A 19,796-nucleotide genomic window follows, 5' to 3' on the forward strand; every position below is an offset into this window, starting at 1 on the left:
GAAACGAAGGGGTCTATAAACATTACATTGGTGACACTGAGTAACAGGCACGCGCTTATTGCCCGCGCTCCATGTGTCCGAGGGGTTGCGCAATCAGAGGGGAGGCTGAGCTCGTCGCTGCCTCACCTCTCGTCTCTTCCTGTATTTGCAGCGGAGCTCCGCAAATTTGGCGATTTTGACTATAAAAATGATTGGAATTGTACAGAAATGACATAACACAGATCAGTGGAACAATCTTAATGTTTATTTTATTTGATTATTCTTTTATTTACTTTTAGTAACAGCTATTTACATTGGAGTATGACAGGCGAGGCTCTGCCTCCCCTGACCGCACGTCCCTGGAGTGGAGCAAGTCTAAATACATAACCAGACACTATGCGGCCACTCAATCCCATACCGTTTACCCCAAATCCTTGTCCGGGCCATATGGCAGACAGCCATTTTAATACGTTACAAAAATTTATTTTGTCTATGTGTTTCTCCCTTGTGATGGGACTTTGTAGGATGAACATTGAGATTTATAAAAGGGGCACACGGTGACCAATAAGGTCTGAATTGGTCTGTAATAAAGGTAGGGGGGGGGCTCGGATAAGGGGTTGACAGCGATGGGGGAGCGGTAGAGAAGCGGTTCACGCGCTGCGCTACGAACTTGGCGACCCGAGTTAAGATTCCTGTTCACTGCCAACAGCGGTGACGATTGTTGGAACCGGTCCTGGGCCTCCCCCCTAGGTCGACTCCACCTCAAATGAGTACCTGGTGCAGTTCATCGTCACTGGGGAGACAAAGGCAGCCAGGCATGTCGCTGGCCACTCGCCCTCGTGTGCCGTTGAGGCTACAAGGGGAATCGGGGTCTTTGTGTGTGTGTGTGCGTGCCTCGTGTGTGTCTGTGCAATTGTGGTGACTCATTGCGCCCCCCCCCCCCTTCCAACTACAAGCTGCCATCAGGACTCCAGGTAAATTAAAGTAGAGTGTTTGTCTATTTGTGACTGTTTTATTTACTATAGTAGTAGTTTACACCAGTGGCTCTTAACCTGGGTGCACGCACCCCCTGGTGGTGCAAGATGCCCCAAGAACCAAACGGGTGCATGCTGCAGTACAAGGTTACGAAGCACTGTTTTACACCGTTACATGCAAATATACAATATTTCTTCTTAATTAGGCGTTTAAACCATTTTATTGAACCGTATCACATTTCATAATACAGACCGAAATGGACATTTAAATGCAGCGCATTACTGCGTCTCTGACTCACAAACCGCTCAACTTACAAACAAGGTCTCTGGAACGAATTAGGTTCGTAACCCGAAGACTTCCATTAGTTGTTAATTTGCCAAATTTGGGCCACTGCCGTGCACGTTACATACAGCGTGCCATCGAGCGCAGTGCAGCACATGGCAGAGTGGCCAAGTTGGGCATATGGGTGTGGGCCACGTACAGAATCACACGGTGGAGTGTTTATTTTTTAACATTTTAACAAGGAGAAACAGTGGAATCTTTTTTTTTTGGGGGGGGGGGGGGGGGGGAGGAGTTGTGGTGCGAGCGAATGCACTTTTACACACCGATGCAAAACATTAAAAACACCACGTGCTCTTAAGAATATGTACACAAAACACACGGACAGAGCAAAATTCCACACAAACGTTAAATTTTACTGAAGAAAATGTTCATTAACATTCAGGAAATCATACCTTCGATTTAAAAATGGAAGTTTTCCCACACAATTCATCAAGAGTGAATACATTATTGTGGTTATATATAAAGTGTCCCTTTTAAAGCTAATGTCAAGGAAAACCGCAAGAGCGACATTAATTATGGTTGATGTGGACTTATTCTGCCGATGGACACACAACCCTGCCCCCTCAGTCACATCAAGTTTTAAAGGCATACAAATTGGAACACTGAACCACAAATACAACTTTTGCTAAAACAACGCAAGTGGGGAGGAAGGCGGTTAAAGATACACCGCTTCATCTATTAGCAGGGCCACCAGCCCACGCGGGAGGGAGTTGGTGGTAGCCGTGGGGGGGGGGGGGTGTTGATAGATTTTACAACGTTCGTTTAGCGCAGACAATGCATCGGTTTTTCGATTTTACTCCACTCCCCCCCCACCCAATGACGAGTGGCCACCGAGAGGATGCAATGTCGACGCAGTCTCCCTGGCATAACCCAGTTGAGGGTGTGCAGTTTAAGTAAAGCGTTACCACGTGCCTGGGCACTCCATCGCCACCACCTTGGGTCACTCGACTTCATCACGAACTTATGCACAAAGATATCCACCCCCCACTTTTGACAAACCAGCAGCAAGCACAAATTATACACCGTTTTTTTCGTTAAAATACAAGTCGTTTCGCAATGCTAAAACTACACATTTACAAAGACACGAAATTCGGACATTTCTGGGTTCTGCCACCAACACAGAACACCGCAGGACGTGTATCAATGCACGCGTGCGTCGACAGAAGTTAAACAACATCGCACGCCTCAAATCAAAAACATGATACAAGGATAAATGAAAAAAATGACAATTTTTTTTGTGCAAAGTCATGTCTACGCTCCAAAAAGGTTTCCGTTCGTACATCTCGGTAATAACAAACAAACTTTTGTCAGTGGGTACCGCGCAGAAACCATTCACAAGACAACATTGCAAAATTCACCTCTGGCGCGTGTGCAACGATTGACACTGAGAATACCGTGTCCACGTCCGTCTCCTTAGCAAGGCCAGTGGGGGGCCCCTTCGCCCAGCCCCCAGCCCCCCCCCGGCACCTTGAGACGCTTGCACGGAGTCAAGAGAGCTGCCCTTGTCATTCGTCGTCCACACCATTACCGTTCGTGCAAGCGGCATCCTGCACAGCGGCGGAGACAAGCGACAAGCGTGAGCAATGTGGGGGCACGAACACGGCTTTCTTCGTTGCACAGGGTCGGCAGTTGGGGACCCCACGGCCACCGCCGGTTAATAGCGCGGTGTGTACGGTCCATCATACTACTACGACTCTACGCGCCGCCTGCTGCTTCACAGTTTGAGGTGAGTAGATGCTACGTTGTTATTCACCACGGAACAGGGTGCGCATGCCACGCAGTGCCGGCGTCACGATCCCAAAAAAGACTATTTTACTGTCAATTACTCAACTTGGAGAACGGCACAGCAACATCGCGCGCCCTACTGCGATACTACTGCAGACCGGCCTGAAACGCAGCTGCAACTCTTCCTAAGTTGTGGCGATGTAGTTTCGCGCTATAAGAAATGGCGTGAATACCAAAATGTATTGCACATTTTATTTGAAGAGAATGTACATGTTGTGCAGTGTATAACTTCAGATGTGAAACAGCGCTACGGATAAAGCGACGTCCACCAAAAGCCATCGCACCACCATCAAATAATTACATATGCCACACATTTCACGGATTTAAGCATATAGACACAATGGACAGTTTCACACGTAGGCTTTCGAGATCAATATTAGTCAAATGTTTTTGAGTTTGATCGCATAACAATGTGTCGTTAATGTAATCGTATCAATTATGAAAGATAACATACGTTTACATAAGAGTTGCACTTCTCAAACCTAAACTTTTTCTTGAAAAAGGCACCTTTCTTAAAACCAAGGCCTCTGTACATGAACTATCCCCCATTTTAACTTAAAACCATTCAAAAAGTAGGCTAACTGCAAATATACATTTTATAAACGTATAGCTTTTATTTCTGAAATCGGTAAATGCCAAGCCACACGCACATTTTAAGTTCTATTTTCCCAAACTTTGGGACGGTCCGGCTGATAATATAATTATGTTAGTTTAGCTGTTTTACCGCAACTGCTGTGAGGGAAGTCTTTAAAATATTAAAATGTTTTATATTTTCAGTTACATTCCTTGGGTAAATTCACCTCCGCTGCAAGGAACACAAACCAAATCCCAACGGTGGTATCCATGTCATTGTCAGATGTAGGGGCTATTACGTCCAAGATTGTTTTCAGAAAAGCAGCAAATCCAGAGGCGCTACAACGTGAACAAATACATTTTAACTTTGGAATATTGATGGAGAAACCCCACCTTGTTTTTCACGTTTTGAATTCAAGAATAGAAATTGTTAACTCTACCAGAGAGAGCGCTTCCACACGAGGCAGATCTTTCACTTGGCCAGTCTCCAAGTTCTGCGGGCAAGAGAGAACGGGACGTGAGCAGATCTGCACAAGTCTGAACAAAAATATACATCAATGCTCGGGTCACGTCAAGCTGCAGGGCGGCTAAACACACATTCGCATTCACCTCCTCGACGACGGCTGAAGAGGCACAGTGGCACATCTCGACTTCAAAAGGGAAGATGCCACCGATCGCTCTCGTAGAGAGAGACCGAGGCGGAGGCGCGAGTAAGAACCACAGACGCGATGAGCATGCACCAACTGCCCAAGCTCTGGGGTCCTCTATGCATTAAAAAGGTGTCAATAGCCAATTAAAACCCTTAACCGTTCCAATGACGTGCGTGTGTATGTCGTCATTCTATTCTGATGCCGTTACAATGACGTACACGTTTCTAAAAAGGTGGAGGGAAAAACCAGAGAATCCAGAGACAAATCCACGCAACCACGGGGAGAACACGCAAACTCCAAATACAGGCATCAGGGTCGCGATTGAACCCACGACCTCCTGCATACCAGGCGAGGGAGTTATCAGCGTACCCAAATTGATCCATCATTAACAACCGTACAAAGTTAACTGACTTGATCGTATAATTTAGTAACCTTAGGAGAATAACCGTAGATGGATTAAAGCCAAACAGGGACAAACAATGTCACTTTCTCCACAACACGGCCAACAACCCCACACACAGTATTACCGTAACTGAAAGGGCGATCAAAATGTGCCTTGCAATGCATGGCGCCGCTTTGTACGAATGGATTATACCGTCCGACAATGGAGGTGGCATAGCGAGGAATGTACCAACGCCGATTTAAAAACAATACCAACTGTCGTCAGCCTTAACGGTTATTATTGTTTTCCGATCGACTATACAGAGCGTGTCCGCAAGAGGGACAAGAATGACATTAACTGGCAAAGTCGTTCTTGGCGATGGCAGCTGGCCTTCTCAAGTCTGTGCCGGTGACCTAACAATGCCACGCAATGTCACACGGCACTTCTTCCCTCGGTCAGAGTTCGAATTCACTCCGTTGTCATTATCAATGTGGCGCCCGCGTTTAACGATCAGTCTCCTTTGTTTTCAACTGCTGCAATGTTGCTTTCACTCGCCTGTTCCTTCCTTTTAGAGGCACCCTCCAAGAAATGTACAACTTCTTTTTTATTGGCTTTCTTCGCCTGAAAGCACAAGGTATGGTTTCTCGTTACGAGTACAAACACATCGAACGTTTCCGTAGAATACACAGCGCACCAGTTGCGGAACAGACGGTATTTTACATTTCAGTTCATCGTCCTGCAATGACAAGTATGAATCTTCTCTATTCTCAATGTCAAGGAATGAAACGAATGACATCGCGATTCATTTCGGAACAGAACATCACGTTATGTTCGGGGAATGCCAAAGCACAGCACTACGAAGAATGATCTCTGGTACCCCTTCAAAATCCCTCCGCTGCAGTCGCCACAAGCCCGCTTGTTCACTCTGCACTGATGAACACCACCACAAACCCGCAGAGTGAGAATAATTGGGAATAAATTAAAAACCAAAACACAATGATGAGAGGGGGGGGGGGGGGCGTGCAGTTATTAGTTACCAATTGAAAATTGTAAAATTAAAAATCAAACGAACAACTTCATGTTGCCATGAGTGACCAGTTGAAGCTTGAACTTGTACAGCAAGTTTCAAATGGCCAATCACTCCTTAAACAGATTTCAGGACAGATTTACACCGATTAAAATGGCCATAAATACACGAGCCTGGCTGGCAGTTGGACGGTTGGGAGACATCGATGCATCTTCAACAAGATCTACGGACGATGTGCAACACGTCCCAGCGTGCGTGGAGAGTCTTCATCTCTCCGTTCACTTGGCAACGGGCATCACTTGTAACGGTCGTACGCCAAGCTCACAACTGAATTTCCTCGAACTTTTTTAGATGAAACTATTTACGGAGGTGCCACTGACAAGCAGCCTCAATGCACACACACGCGATACGGCCCCAGGGACAAAAGTGGTTAGAGCTTTTGCACCGTCACTCCTTTAATACAGTGGGCTGCCCAACCCTCGTGGTGTGGGTGCTTACCCAAACAATCAAGATCACTTTGTCTCTACCTCCATTAGTAAAGACCGACACGGCAGTCCAACTGTGGCCACGCAACCCAAAACTACAGACTACAGAGAAAACCCACTGCAATCTGCACTCCTTCAAATGGATGAGGAATGGCAAAACTACCCAAACGCTTTCCTAAAAAGCACTTGTGGCTGGCAGGTCTCAACCATCCATGCCAAGCCGCACCTCCGATTAGCACGGTTGGCTACGTACGGTGCACACGAAGTTCATCGTGCATATATACAGACCTCAACATTGGCGGAGCTCCTGAGCATATTGCCATACGCACAAATAGACCTCGCACAACGTGGACAAAAGGAAGAGCCGGGGGAGATCCTAGCGTACGCACTATTTGCAGCGGCGTGCGCTGGTCGTAGCCCAGCTGCGTGTCCAGGTTCAGTCCGGCCAAATTCCACGCCATCAAGCCCTGCACGTCCCCATTTACTGCCATTCTAGGAGACACACGCACGCACAATAATTTACGTAAAACAGCACCATCCACAACCTCAGATATTATTATTATTTCATAATGGCCCGATCCACAAATATGAAGTAGACATCACAGCGATGATACACCCCGCTGCCGCTGACGCGGTTGTTATCTGGCTTGACCTCCTGAATGTGAAATCGTAGTTGCTGCTCTGCATCTACATCAGTCGTACGAAAGAAGATTACGCCCACTTATGAAAACCTCTGTCTCAAGACTCTCCTTCAGGAGGGGGTCTGCAAAGTTAATTGCAGTAGGGGGGCGATGTTACTACTACTATGTGCAATCCCAATGGGGTATTGAAATGTTGAATATTTTAGGATTGTGATTTTTTTGGGCCGATACTGGCTGTTTTATTTTAGGTATGGGACCAAAGTACTCAGGAGGTAAAGCTGTGCAGAACAGGAGAACATACAAACTCCACTTGCTGTAGAACACACAAATGCCACTCACTCTCTATGGAACCGGTGAAGAACAACCTGCACACAGAAAGGGTTATCAAGTCGCGAATCGAACCTCGGGGGTCGTGCGGCACAAGCGTTGCCACTGCGCCACCCTGCTATGGAAGTATACATCGACAAGAGCTGTACACGTGCAAAGAAGCCTTCCTGCCTCCTGCACGTAAACACGAGGTGGTGACACGACAGGGCGGTGCGCACACACGTGCTGTGTAGCGACCGTTCTGCAGCTTGCCAGTCCCTCCAGAAAAACGCGGAGTTTTTTGGTGATTGTTGCGGGCAAAAATCGTTGATTATGCGGCACGTTTTCTTAAAAAATGCGATGGAATATGCGGGATATTTATGCAATTTTATGCGATTAAATTGCGGGAACTTGCAAAAACTGCGGTTTGATGAAAAAGAGAAAAAAAAGTGATTCCCCCAACACCCTATTCACTAGGCTACTACTTTAATGTAAAGAGTAATTTCTTATTACTTCCTATGATAAGCAAGCATACTACATCACAGAAAGTGCTGGGAATATTTAAGTTCTCATCTTGTTTTATTTCAGACCTTAACAAACAGATGGCTCAAACTTACAAAACATTGAGTCGAACAAGTTCTGTAGCTTTACAAAATGAATATGCTACAACTTCTGTAAAAATGAATAAATAAAATATAAAAAAATAAAATGTGTGCTTCCTGTTTTACAGAGGTAGCTATACAAAACAGACATCTTCTGTTAAAATAAGTGTTTTCAGTGCACAGTAACGTAAGCAATACAGTAACAGTACAGTCTTACAGTAATGTAAATTTACATACTACTAACAAAAAAGTGCAATCTTACAACTGTAAAGTTGCATAAACTCCTGAATAAAACTAACTACGTAGCCTCTAACACTTCATAACGTTCCCATGGCAATAGGGGAAATGGCTGCGCTTGTGTGAAGTAAACGCAACATTTTTCAACTTTCTGCTAAGATATATGTGACTTTTTGCAACGAAAATGCGGGGATTATGAAATCATGCAAGCCCGCATATTTTGCGCGCGGAAATCTGCAATTTATGCGGTGAAAGTGCGGCGTATTTGAAAAAACGCGCCCCCCGCATAAATATGCGGACTTTGGCTGATTTTGCGTGGAATCTTGCGATCGCATAATCGCGTTTTTCTGGAGGGACTGGCTTGCTTGCGGTCAGAATGAGGCACCACAACATGCCCAAGACCTCAAAACTTTAACCGTAGAGGTTTTTTAGGTCAGATTACCTAAGTAAAAGGGTTGTTAAACCCGCCACCACTCTCCAACAAACCGATGTGCTGTACTAGTAACGAATTGGCACGTTTTGTTTACGTTATGAACCCTTACTAATTGGCTGTGGCGGGTTTACAGCATTTATATTTACGTGATCCAACCCCAAAAACCTCGATTTTGGATAATATTGATCACGGAAGCCTTACTAATGACATGTTAAACCTCAAGTCTTGCAACTGAACTACCAGTCAAACTTTACGGGGCTACAAATGCAGATGCATTCTGATACACACATGCAACTCAAACTACGCACCACAAAGTAAACCATCGTAGTCTGCACTCCTTCAACGGACAAGGAAATGGCATAAGTACACAAACTCTCTTCTTCCGAAGACCTCTCGTCATGGGCTAGCAGACTGACATTTGCCATTTAGCTTCTGAACGTCACTGCCATGGCGCAGGAAGCGTGCCCGCTCGCTACACGTGGTGCCGTTCATATATTGGGGGCGGCAGGCTTCGTGCATGCGTCACACACATTGGTTGTCACATGTTGTGTGTGTCAAGTTAGGTGACAACGGGTCTTGCACGCAGTCGACGCATTACATTTTTTACTTTAAACTTTCGTGACTGCAGGAATTAATATTCTTTGGTACTTACGGTAAAGCCACAATAGAAAATAAAATATATATGTATATAAAAACCAAAAACTCACGACGTTTCGATCGCAACACAAGCGGTGATTACGACCGCTTGTGTTGCGATCGAAACGTCGTGAGTTTTAGTTTATCAATTTATTTATTAATTTCTATCTACGCGACTTTACCGAAAGAACCAAAGAATAGTCTACGCATTGTTTGTCACAATAAAGACAGAGAGATCCCCCATATAGCTTTCACAGGCTACTGGGGCAAGTGCTGTTAAAGAGCACCTGTGAAAGGCCAGCACCACACACGAGGGGGTGGGTGGCCAGCACCACGCCCGACCACCTTTGTCTCCCCAGTGGCAATGTTTACATATTGCACTAGGTACTCATTGGAGGCCGAGTCGACCTAGGGGAGGCCCAGGACCGGTTGTCCATGAGCAGGAATTGAACTCGGGTCACCGGGTTCGTAGTGCAGCACGCTAACCCGCTACGCTACCGCTCCATTACTTGGTCACACACAGGTAAAGGAGCAGGTCTGCAAACATTTTTTGCTAACAAAAGGAAGCAGCTCTGAAACCAAACTAGAGGGGGGGGGGGGGTTAAGAGGCCTACTCGTTCATGTTGGCCAGACACCTAGGAGAGCGGTAGAAGTACCCACACTTTACCCCACCACGTGCGACCTGCCGATAAGAATGCGGGTGGGACAGAGGCAGCGGGGGGGGGGGGGTAATCGAACCGCAAGTCCAGCATACCGACCATTACAGCATGGTTGGCGTGCCTCATGCCGTGCGTGTCGTAACACTGTGCACTCACGTGCAAAGCTCGGGGCCCAGACCATCGTACTCGTCCTGGGAGAGGTGAGCCCCTGTCTGACGCAGGAGCTTGATCACGTCCATGTGCCTGTGGGGGAGCACATGCACGGCACAATAATAACAATAATGCTAATTGTCGCGGCAGTGTTCGCTCACTCTCGAACAGAGATATAAAATTACTCGGGAGGAACCACAGACAAGCGGCAAGGCAGCCACACGATGAGCCAGTACCAACAACTGCCCAAGCTCTGAGATCCTCTATATATTAACCCTTTCCCATTCCGAGACATCTGCAAGTTACAGGGTGGGTGTCCCGTTCATCCCCGAATCTCAGAACACGAAGTGGCTCGGCATTACTTTTATCTAGGTGTAGCGCCTTTGCTTTTCAAAGACATTGTACTCACCACAGAGAGCTGCAACGACACGACCGCACTCTATGATAGCTGGCGCCAAATTTTGCCACATGCCCGAATCACGTGGGCTTTAAACTTCCGATTCCGGGAAAGGGTTAGGCTGCGATCAGCCAATTAACGAATGTTTACACGTGCGAGGAAACCGGAGCACCTGGAGACGCAACAGGTGGAGCCCACATTTTTGCTGTACCGCATTCTCCAGGTGAGCCACGTGAGGGCGGCGATTCACCACAACCCTCGCTGCTGCCTCCAAAGGGCCGAACTACAGGCCATCGCCGCTGCCCGGCGCACAGGAGGGGTGGGGGGCCTTTCAGCTCCAAGTTGAGCATCGTTCGGCTAAAAAATACAATCCAGCAGGGGTTGGCAGAACAGCGGCATCGAGTACGCAAGCACGTGGAGAGATTGTATCATGAGCAACGGATACTCGCCCACGTGACACGGAAAGTCAGGAAGTAAAAACAAAGCCCTCAGATTGGCGAGTTGACAGGCCTGAAAGGGGACTGGTTAGAGGCAAGGACATTGAAGGGATTGGAGGAGAAATACGAGATGGAAATGGTGGGAAACAGAGGACAATTGACAGGGAGGTCGGTTGGGGATCCATTAACACAAAGTGGGAAGGTGATTGGTTGGGAGGGGAAAACTGTGGCAAGGCACCTTCAAGAAAGGGGCTCGAGGGATACATAAGTGGGGGGGAAACAAGAGAGCTGTGAACGCTTGGAGTGATTGGAATCCTTGAAGACCCACGTGTCCCGTGCTGGAAGAAATCAATACTACTATTATTGGAAGACTCCCGTGTCCGGGTGCGACTACATATCTACGGTGGCCTTCTTTTGCACCAAACGTAGCCAACCGTGCGAATCAGAGGCGCGGCGGCGGGGGGGGAACAAAAAACTGAGGACAAAGACGTAGCACGGAACTCGCCCACGGTTCCTGGTGCCACGCGCACCCACACTCACACGCACCCACACTCACACCCACACTCACCGGAACATGACGGCGTTGCGCAGCGGGGTGCAGCCGTAGCGATCCTTGGCGTAGACGGTGGCGCCGCAGCTCAGCAGGTAGCCCACGAGCGCCAGGTTGCCCTCGCACGCCGCCACGTGCAGCGCCGTGCGCCCGTCGTAGTCCTGGTCGCTCAGGTTCATACCCTGCCCCCGTGTGTACGCCGCGTTAGCCATCTAAGAGCACGAGCAGATTGAACTTGTGCCGCGCCAGGGCCGGGCCGGGCCGCCGGGCAACCAAGCGTTTGCCCGGAGAGACGCGACCTACTTGAGCAAAGGGTGAACTTTGTTGTATCCTAACCCTTCTTCCATAATTGAGATTAATAATATTTGATGATTTTTATATATTATCTTTTTACTTGTTTTTTTTAATGAGTGAAACACACCAAAGCGCACCAAACTGCAAAACACCAGGTGTTGTTAAGTAATGAACGAGAGGAGGGCTAGGATGACAGAATTGCAACCTTGCTTCAAGGCAAAGGCAGTGAAAGGAAGCAGAGGCGCCTTTGTCTAAGTCATAACCACAGAAAGCCAGGAATCATCACTGATTGTGTGTTAGGGATTCCGAGCTAATTAGAACACGTGCACACAGAAAGGGAGGTAGAAGCACGCCTTGTTCTCCTGCAGCTGAGGAAACAAAGATAAACCCAAAAAGGCCTTGGACCTGAAATTAAGAATAACATTCCCAGAGCAGAAGGTTGGAGGGCCACAGGGAGCTGATTTAAAAGAGTGTTGTATATCTCTCAAGGCGGGCAAGACCCAGCTGAATAACAAGCCTGCGGGGGTCACCAGAAGTTCGCATTCGCCTAGTTAAGACAAAAAGCTCAATTATTCTGTATTGCTATTAAAGTAACGTTAAAGTCGGAATTTAACAACAGGGTAGGCTAAAGTTATTGATATTCACACCCACTCCAATTAAACCAGGCCACAAGTTACGCCTACTGAACCATCACCATCATTAAGTCAAATGAAATGTTATTTCCATACTTTAATACTTTCTATGCAACTCGACCCGAAGCATATGACAATCAGAACCTTCCTAAGTCAAAATTGAATCGCACCCAGACAGGAGCGAATATATCATATATAAGGTTGAAGAGGGAAGGAAATTAAGAGCACGGCGGCAGACAAAAACCAGAACTGACTCCAAGGCTCAACCGCCCTCACCTCAGGAGTGACGGAAATTAATGAGGCCTTGAACAACGGCCAGCTGGACGGCAACAACAACGGCGAGCAGAGATAGGGTGGGGCAAAGACTGCGGGGCTATGAAATGCAACTTCGTGTCAGTAAAGCTCTGACAAACAAGTTAAGTTAAAGACATCACAATACATAATATCTACATAACATCAATGTTAACGCTATTCACCGTAAACTAAAGTAAAACTTATGAAAAGCCAGGATAACGGGATGAATCACCACCAGGTCGAATATAATACATAATAAAAAAACGATGTTAAACCCAGGGTCGGAGAGAAAGGGAGATCCCGGCCGTCTTTGTATCCCCGCAGCGCGGGATAGGAGTGTGTATACGCTCGGGGAAACACCTCCACTTGAGTCAAGCACCACGATGGGAAACGACAGACCTTAGGTTACATACAGAATCATAACTGTGAAATAGTAAGGGACAAATGTTAACTTAAAACTTTTAACCATTTCTTTGTGCGCCGGGTCGGAGAGAGTGTTGCCCCTCCCTCCAGGTGGTGCAACACGAACAAAGACGCCTATGAGACGATTTGTAACGTCTGTGTTTTGGGTTCATGAAGAAGGCCAGACAAGAGATAATATTGCACCCAGACAGAGAGACGACCTCGAGGCAATTTGTAACATCTGATTGTTGGCTCGTGGGTTTTATGGAGGGAGGGTGACAACGGAATACCGTGAGTGATGCACACAAGGACATACGGACGTACGGACACACACATGGACACACCTGCCTACGGACAGATCCTGATACAGCAAAAATCGAAAAGAAGCCCCGCCTTGTGGGCGGGATCCAGGGGGATTTTTCGGCATAAAGGAAAGGATCCTGAGCATTGGAAATCAGTGCGACCAGTGGGTTGGCTCAGGAACGAGTGCGACCAGAGGGTCGACTCAGGAGTGCGACCAGAGGGTCGACTCAGGAGTGCGACCAGAGGGTCGACTCAGGAACGAGTGCGACCAGAGTGGGTCCACTCAGGAGTGCGACCAGCGGGTCCACTCAGGAGCTCGACCGGGAGGGTCGACTCAGGAGCGAGCTGCGACCAGCGGGTCGGCTCGACTCATCTTCAGCTCGTCAACCTCTGCCGAATCGGGGGTCTCTGCTGCCACCGGAGTGGTGAGCATCGCGGTTCGGCGACAACCCAGAGCTGCACGCTACGAGCGAGTTGTGGGCGCCACCTACCGACCGGGTTCCGATCTGCGACAGCGTCAACAGCCATCCGAACCAGTTCGCCACGGTGACAGGGGATCGACTGATACGTATGACGCGCACCGCCACCTCACCACACGACCACCAGGCGTCTGTTTGACCTAAAGAATCGACTCCGAACACTGACTATTCAAGACAACTCTTCCCACTCAAAAACACTCGAACCCATAAGCCATCCGTGGCTGGAAAGCATCACAACGAGACCGAGTGATGGCCCTCCGTCGTTTATAAGAGTATTCTTAATTTTTATCTTTAATATTTAGCGGGCTGTACTCTTAATCGCATAAATTCCCAACAGATCCATCAATACGAACTGATTCTTGGCACCTCCTTCCGCCGAGCCACGCTCACGTGGGGAGTGGTGGCCCAACGGATCCTTATCAGGTGATCTGGTCCCCAATTAGTAAACTTGGTATAAGATAACGAGCTTCGGAAAAGGAGCACCGTCGCAGGCCCTTACTCCGAGCCGTTCTGTTGTCAGATAACCTGCCGATGTATCTGTTGAGATTGGTGCCTTTAAGAATAATAACTGTTTTTGATTGTGTTTTTTTTTATCGCCGTATAATCTTTCAAGTATCTTCCAGTCATAATCGCCGCACGTACTCGCATCCTCTACAGAATATTCAACTGTCCCGTGACCCAAGGTGTTAACAACGTGATAAGGGTTGCGTATGGTCAATAAGGAGTGTGGTACTGCGTGAACAATATTGAGTATAATCATTCATTAGCGTTAAGATTTTCTTAGCATAGTATTTGCATATTTCAACGACTCTCTCTCTCACTAACAACCATCGCGTTATGAACAATATTGAGTATAATCATTCATTAACGTTAAGGTTTTCTTAGCATAGTATTTGCATATTTCAACGACTCTCTCTCTCACTAACAACCATCGCGTTATGAACAATATTGAGTATAATCATTCATTAACATTAAGGTTTTCTTAGCATAGTATTTGCGTGTTTTAACGACTCTCTCTCTCACTAACAACCATCGCGTTATGCGGGATCCATGTGCAGTTGTCAAAGTGAAATCAGACAATCGTTGATGATACTGTATTGATGCCGTGTTGACGTTCCGGGATTGAGAGTTCGCATATTATATCATAGTTAAGGTTGAATTAGTAATAAATTGATCAATACAGAAGTGGTTGTGTGATTCTTTCCTGAAATCTATGCATAAGATCTGCTTCTGCGTTGAGATTTGAACTTGGTGACCTTAATAAACACACTAATACATACTCAGTAAATGTTAAAGCGATAACGGGGTGAACCGGGGACCTAAAAATATAACCACGAATAAAACTCTGGGAATGTTAAAGCGAGAATGAGACGAACCTAGACAACGATGCCGAGTTAATCTAAGTTAATCTTGCATACTTACACCACACCTGCATAACTGCATACGATTAATTGCCTTATTCCGATCGATAACCCACCCTCGTCACCGAGGCGGGGTCTGGATATCATAACGACTTGTATTATCATAATTACACCCACTCGCATAATTAATCCGATTACCTCTCGAATTGGCATAATTAAAATGTGCGTAATTACATAAATTAACATATTTCCGGATAATTACACATTTGGCCAGATTTCATTTAATTATTATTATTTTCACTGAATATTCATAACCCACATATACAACATAATAATTTCACCCACGCACGCATACAACATAACAAATTTTGATAACCAACATATACAACAACTTGCAGAATGCTAATTTTATTTGTTTTATATGGCAAGCTAATTCAATTAGCGAGGCTTGACGTTGCTCTTTCTATGCCATAATCGAAACGCAGGGAATTGTAAAGAGCTGTGTTCCAGACCGTCAGTATTGAGCAATAACGTTCCACCCGTGTGTGTGTGCCGAGCGAGCGAGCCCACACAGCCACCTGCTCCATCCCCGATAATCGATGCCGAACCCTCAACGCGTGCATTGCGCCTGCAATATTTTTCGAACCTCAGCTGAAAACGTTAACACTTTCTTCTTTCATATGGCCGATGTAGATGCAGGGCAACTACAATTTCACATTCAGCTGGTCAAGCGAAACAACCGCGTCATGATCAGTGGTGTCTCTTTCATATTTGTGGATCGGGACATTGCGTGGTTACATGGTCGTCGGAATGACGACAGTCGCATACGACTGGAGAGTTTTAAAATTTCATTTTTGTAACAGGTATCTGTATCTGCCGATGTCGTTTAGTTAGGGTGGACCATGAGCTTCGTGGAAGATCAAGACTAATGTTGTGTATGGAGAAATTATTTCGCACCGTACGTAGCCAACATCGAGAGCACTCTACTCTGCGGCTGAGAATGTCAGTCATGGATCCCAGTTCATTTCCCTTCTTGTTACATATTTCAACGCTGTTAATACTGCACGACTGTCCAAATAATACACAAAGCCTGCCAGGAAGATGCTCACACCCACCCCGGTCATTTACTCACTCCAGAAGGGGGCAGAATTCTCGTCACGTGACCCACGAGCACTTGCAAGCCACTCCCCCCCCCACCCCACGATGGAAATAGCGCGTCCAAATAATCTCCGCGTACCAGCTCATGAAGGGCCTCCATTGTGTGGATGTCTCCCGCCTTGGCCGCAGCGCAGGCCAGGATGGGCGCGATGGCATCCCGCACAGCCTCCAGCTCCTGCACCCAGAGTCGACGCAAACGTGACGAACGCCAGTGGTGACTAATAAACGACGACGATTACACTGGTCAACAAAAAAAACAAAAAAAATTCTGGCCTGGACTTTTGCAGCTGTTTTGGACTAATTTCAGGGTGCAGATTCCAAATCTGATCTCAGATTTGCTCTAACACATCATTTTGATGCTATTGGCATACCCCGTTTTCATTGATTTTACCCGAAATGAACTCTGTCACTTATGATTGCAAGTTGTTGCGAGTCAGCGACTGCTTTAGTGTTAAAATATGGTGCTGTATTTTTAGGATGGTGTGTTTATAATATCATTTTACGTAGATATCCACATTTATTTTATATTTTTCTTCTGCAGTTTTTATTGAAAATGCAATATTTGATATCTCAAAAATCTGATGTGATAGACAAAAACTGATGCCAGATTTGGAATCAGCACCACAAAATTACCTTAAAACCGTTGGAATACCTTTTGCCAGAAAAAGTGTGTTGACCAGTGTTATTGCTATGGTTTTGATGTTTGCACCCTCTATGGGTCGGGGCATCTCTACACATGATAAGCAACTCAAACATCTCCATCCCATCACAACACAAATGTGGCTGCTGTGTCGGTGTGTGGCACACAAAGGGGACTCAGGACCGTGGTCCTACAAGTGGGCGGTTAGTCGTGCCATTCGGTAGAGGGCGATGACTGCTGCCGTGTGCAAATCACAGCAGAGTAAATTTACTGAGTTTTTTTTGGAATTTTCCAAATTTGGGCCGTGGCTCCCGCACTGGATATTTTATTACGTCAACCGAGTGAAGCAGACGGCGCGTAGTATACGATGGGTAACGCCACACCACCGCAGTGATAATGAGGGCTGGATTAGAACTGTTAACCTCCACAACCTGCAAATGCGGTAGTGCTAGGCCATGTCACCGCCTCTGGGTCTTAACCTGTGGCAATCAGACTTCCATGGGTACCCACAGTGGCGATATGTTAACTACCTCGCCTGGTATACAGGTCGTGGGTTCAGATCCCAACCCTGGCACCTGTATATTCAGAGTTTGCATGTCTCTCTCCCCGTGGTTGCATGGATGTTTCCTCTGGGTCCTCCAGTTTTTCCCCTCCACATTTAAAAACGTGTGTTTAGAGTATTTGGCTGCTATGCATTTCCACATGATAACCCACTTCGTTGAGCTATCATTTGTGGCCAGGTCGCTTCTCAAATAGCTATATAGTTCAGTGGGCCTGACCTGGTAAATTCATAAAATAGGTCCGAGTGGGTCTCGGGGGAACAAGCGAGATAAATCATGTACCAGTGGTGGTCACGTGGAGTTTCATCAACCAGGGTCACAAAGAAACCCTTGGTTAATTTGTGAATACAAATCTATTGTTATCAGGTAAATAAAGCAGGGTTACAACTAAATCGTGTTACACATTGCAGTATCATCTTTAACATTAAATATCATGCATAAAAAGTTATGCATACACACGTAAAAAAAAATAAACAACCACATTATTTAAGCAAGTAGAGTACATGTTCGTAAGGGGGTACATGGACAGCTGATCAGGTCGGTAAGATGTACACGACAAGGATGCACACGAGAGGCTGTGGCGGTGAATTGCCTGGAGGTTGCAAAGCCACAAACGTAACCCAACTATTTTTGTTTATTCCACTAGGTAACTGCTCAACGAGCTGTGTGGCTCTTTTTCACAAACGACCTGGCCACGCAACGGACGGCTCAATGAAGTGGCTCATCACCACATGGAAATTTCTAGCAGCCAAATACTCCAAACCGCAATGTTGATTCTAAACATCTCCCCCAACGACACCCCGGCCTCCGACCCACGTCGCCGCTTGCTCCACTCGTCGCCGTGTGCAACTTTCCTTCTGCACCTCCCACCCTCCCGCCCCGGTTGAAACTTGCCTCCTTGCTGCTGACGCTCAGAGCCCGCGCTACAAACTGAATGAACTTGCTGTCGCGCAGCGAGATGGTGGGACCCTGGCGCAAGGCCGTCATCTCGCCGCGCAGGTTGTCTGACAGCATCTGCACCGCACCCAGGGAAAGATTAGCAGCACGGTGGTTCGCGAAGATTCCAGGCATGGGTTTGCGTACTTGCAGAGCCGCGCACAGCATTGTCGTGATTACCTTATGGGTCGTGCGGCCTCTATTTGACCATACTTCACTGTACTGGGGCACCATTGGAACCTCCTTTGCCAGGAGCAAAATATGATAATTGGTTTATTACCCTTTTATCTGGCAAGAAAACGGACACCTTTTTTTTTTATACAAGGAGTCATGTTTGCATTGACCGCAATACCTGCAGTTGGAATGTAAAAAAAAACACAACTCTGATAATGTATGATTGGTCCACACCCGAGACAGCTTTCCTGAGAGCCTAGTCTCACATGGTGTTGGACCAGATGACGCCAAAAGGCGCACAACTCAAAGACAATGCACCATCAGAGTATGAGAGCTCGGGGTAAGCATTTACACCATTGGAGCCTCCTTTGCCAGTAGCAAAATATGAGAATTGTTTTTTTTACCCTTTTTTTATCTGCCAACAAAACTGACACCTTTTTTTACAAGGAGTCATATTTGCAAACATGACTCCTTGTAAAAAAGGTGTTTGAAAACATGACTCCTTGTAAAAAAAGGTGTCAGTTTTGTTTGCCAGATAAAAGGATAATAATCCAATTATTATGTACTGGGGCAGTGCATCTTGGTGAAAGTGGAGGAGCATAGAAGTGCGATACCAAGAGGATTTTCTGCACTGCCCTCTGGTGCCCACCGCGTAGCACTGCGGGACTTGTGAAAGTTACAAAATGTTACGTAAACTTTCGGAACGGTGAACAGTTCGCGTCACGTGTTCCCTTGCAGCCATGACGACTCACAAAATGTAAACGCAACAGGTCAGTGGGGTTGCACCAGATACAAGTACGATCATAATGTTCTGCAATTCACAATATCTTGCCGATCTCGTCAAGGACCATAAACAATCACGCGAAATCCGGTCATCCTCACAGCGGCTTTTGGCTAGGCGTCAAACAAAGACAGTCACTACATCGCACGCTTTCAGATGTGCTTCTGCAGCCATATGGAACACTTTTATTTTCGATATTATGAAGCCACTTTTAAATATAGATTTAAACCCGATTCCTTTAGAACTGCTTTTTGTGTTTGTTATCCTTCCCAGGCACCTACGATTAGCATGGTTGGCTACGTACGGTGCGAAAGACGTTCAACATGCATACAAAGACAAAGACCCCCCCCTCCTGTATAGCCTTCGCAGAATGTTGGGGAAAGTGCTGTTACCGAGCACCTATGGAAGGCAAGAACTGCACAAGAGGTGGATGGCCAGCACCACGCCCGGCCGCCTTTGTTTCCCCAGTGGCGATGTTTATACATCAGAAGCAGAGTCGACCTAGGGGAGGCCCAGGATCAGATTAGCTACTTGTC

The 19,796-nt window shown here is 46.7% G+C and overlaps 1 protein-coding gene across 2 annotated transcripts in view; it reads right to left on the bottom strand.

Annotated features, from left to right (window-relative positions):
- Positions 1-1,512: 1,512 nt before the first annotated feature.
- The window catches only part of ASPG (asparaginase), a 48,386-nt gene continuing 30,102 nt past the window's right edge, over positions 1,513-19,796 (bottom strand). For both annotated transcript variants that reach the window (XM_061578520.1, XM_061578527.1), the window contains exons 10-17: positions 18,264-18,383; positions 16,249-16,344; positions 11,265-11,428; positions 9,869-9,955; positions 6,588-6,690; positions 5,242-5,307; positions 4,095-4,148; positions 1,513-2,843 (exon numbers count right to left, since the gene is read on the bottom strand). In XM_061578520.1, the coding sequence (XP_061434504.1) occupies positions 2,802-2,843; positions 4,095-4,148; positions 5,242-5,307; positions 6,588-6,690; positions 9,869-9,955; positions 11,265-11,428; positions 16,249-16,344; positions 18,264-18,383 (732 nt within the window). In that variant the 3' untranslated portion in view covers positions 1,513-2,801. The remainder of the gene's footprint in view (positions 2,844-4,094; positions 4,149-5,241; positions 5,308-6,587; positions 6,691-9,868; positions 9,956-11,264; positions 11,429-16,248; positions 16,345-18,263; positions 18,384-19,796) is intronic.

Source organism: Lethenteron reissneri, chromosome 8 (assembly GCF_015708825.2).
Source record: "Lethenteron reissneri isolate LAM-NWPU_2019-01 chromosome 8, ASM1570882v1, whole genome shotgun sequence".
Lineage (NCBI taxonomy): Eukaryota > Metazoa > Chordata > Hyperoartia > Petromyzontiformes > Petromyzontidae > Lethenteron > Lethenteron reissneri.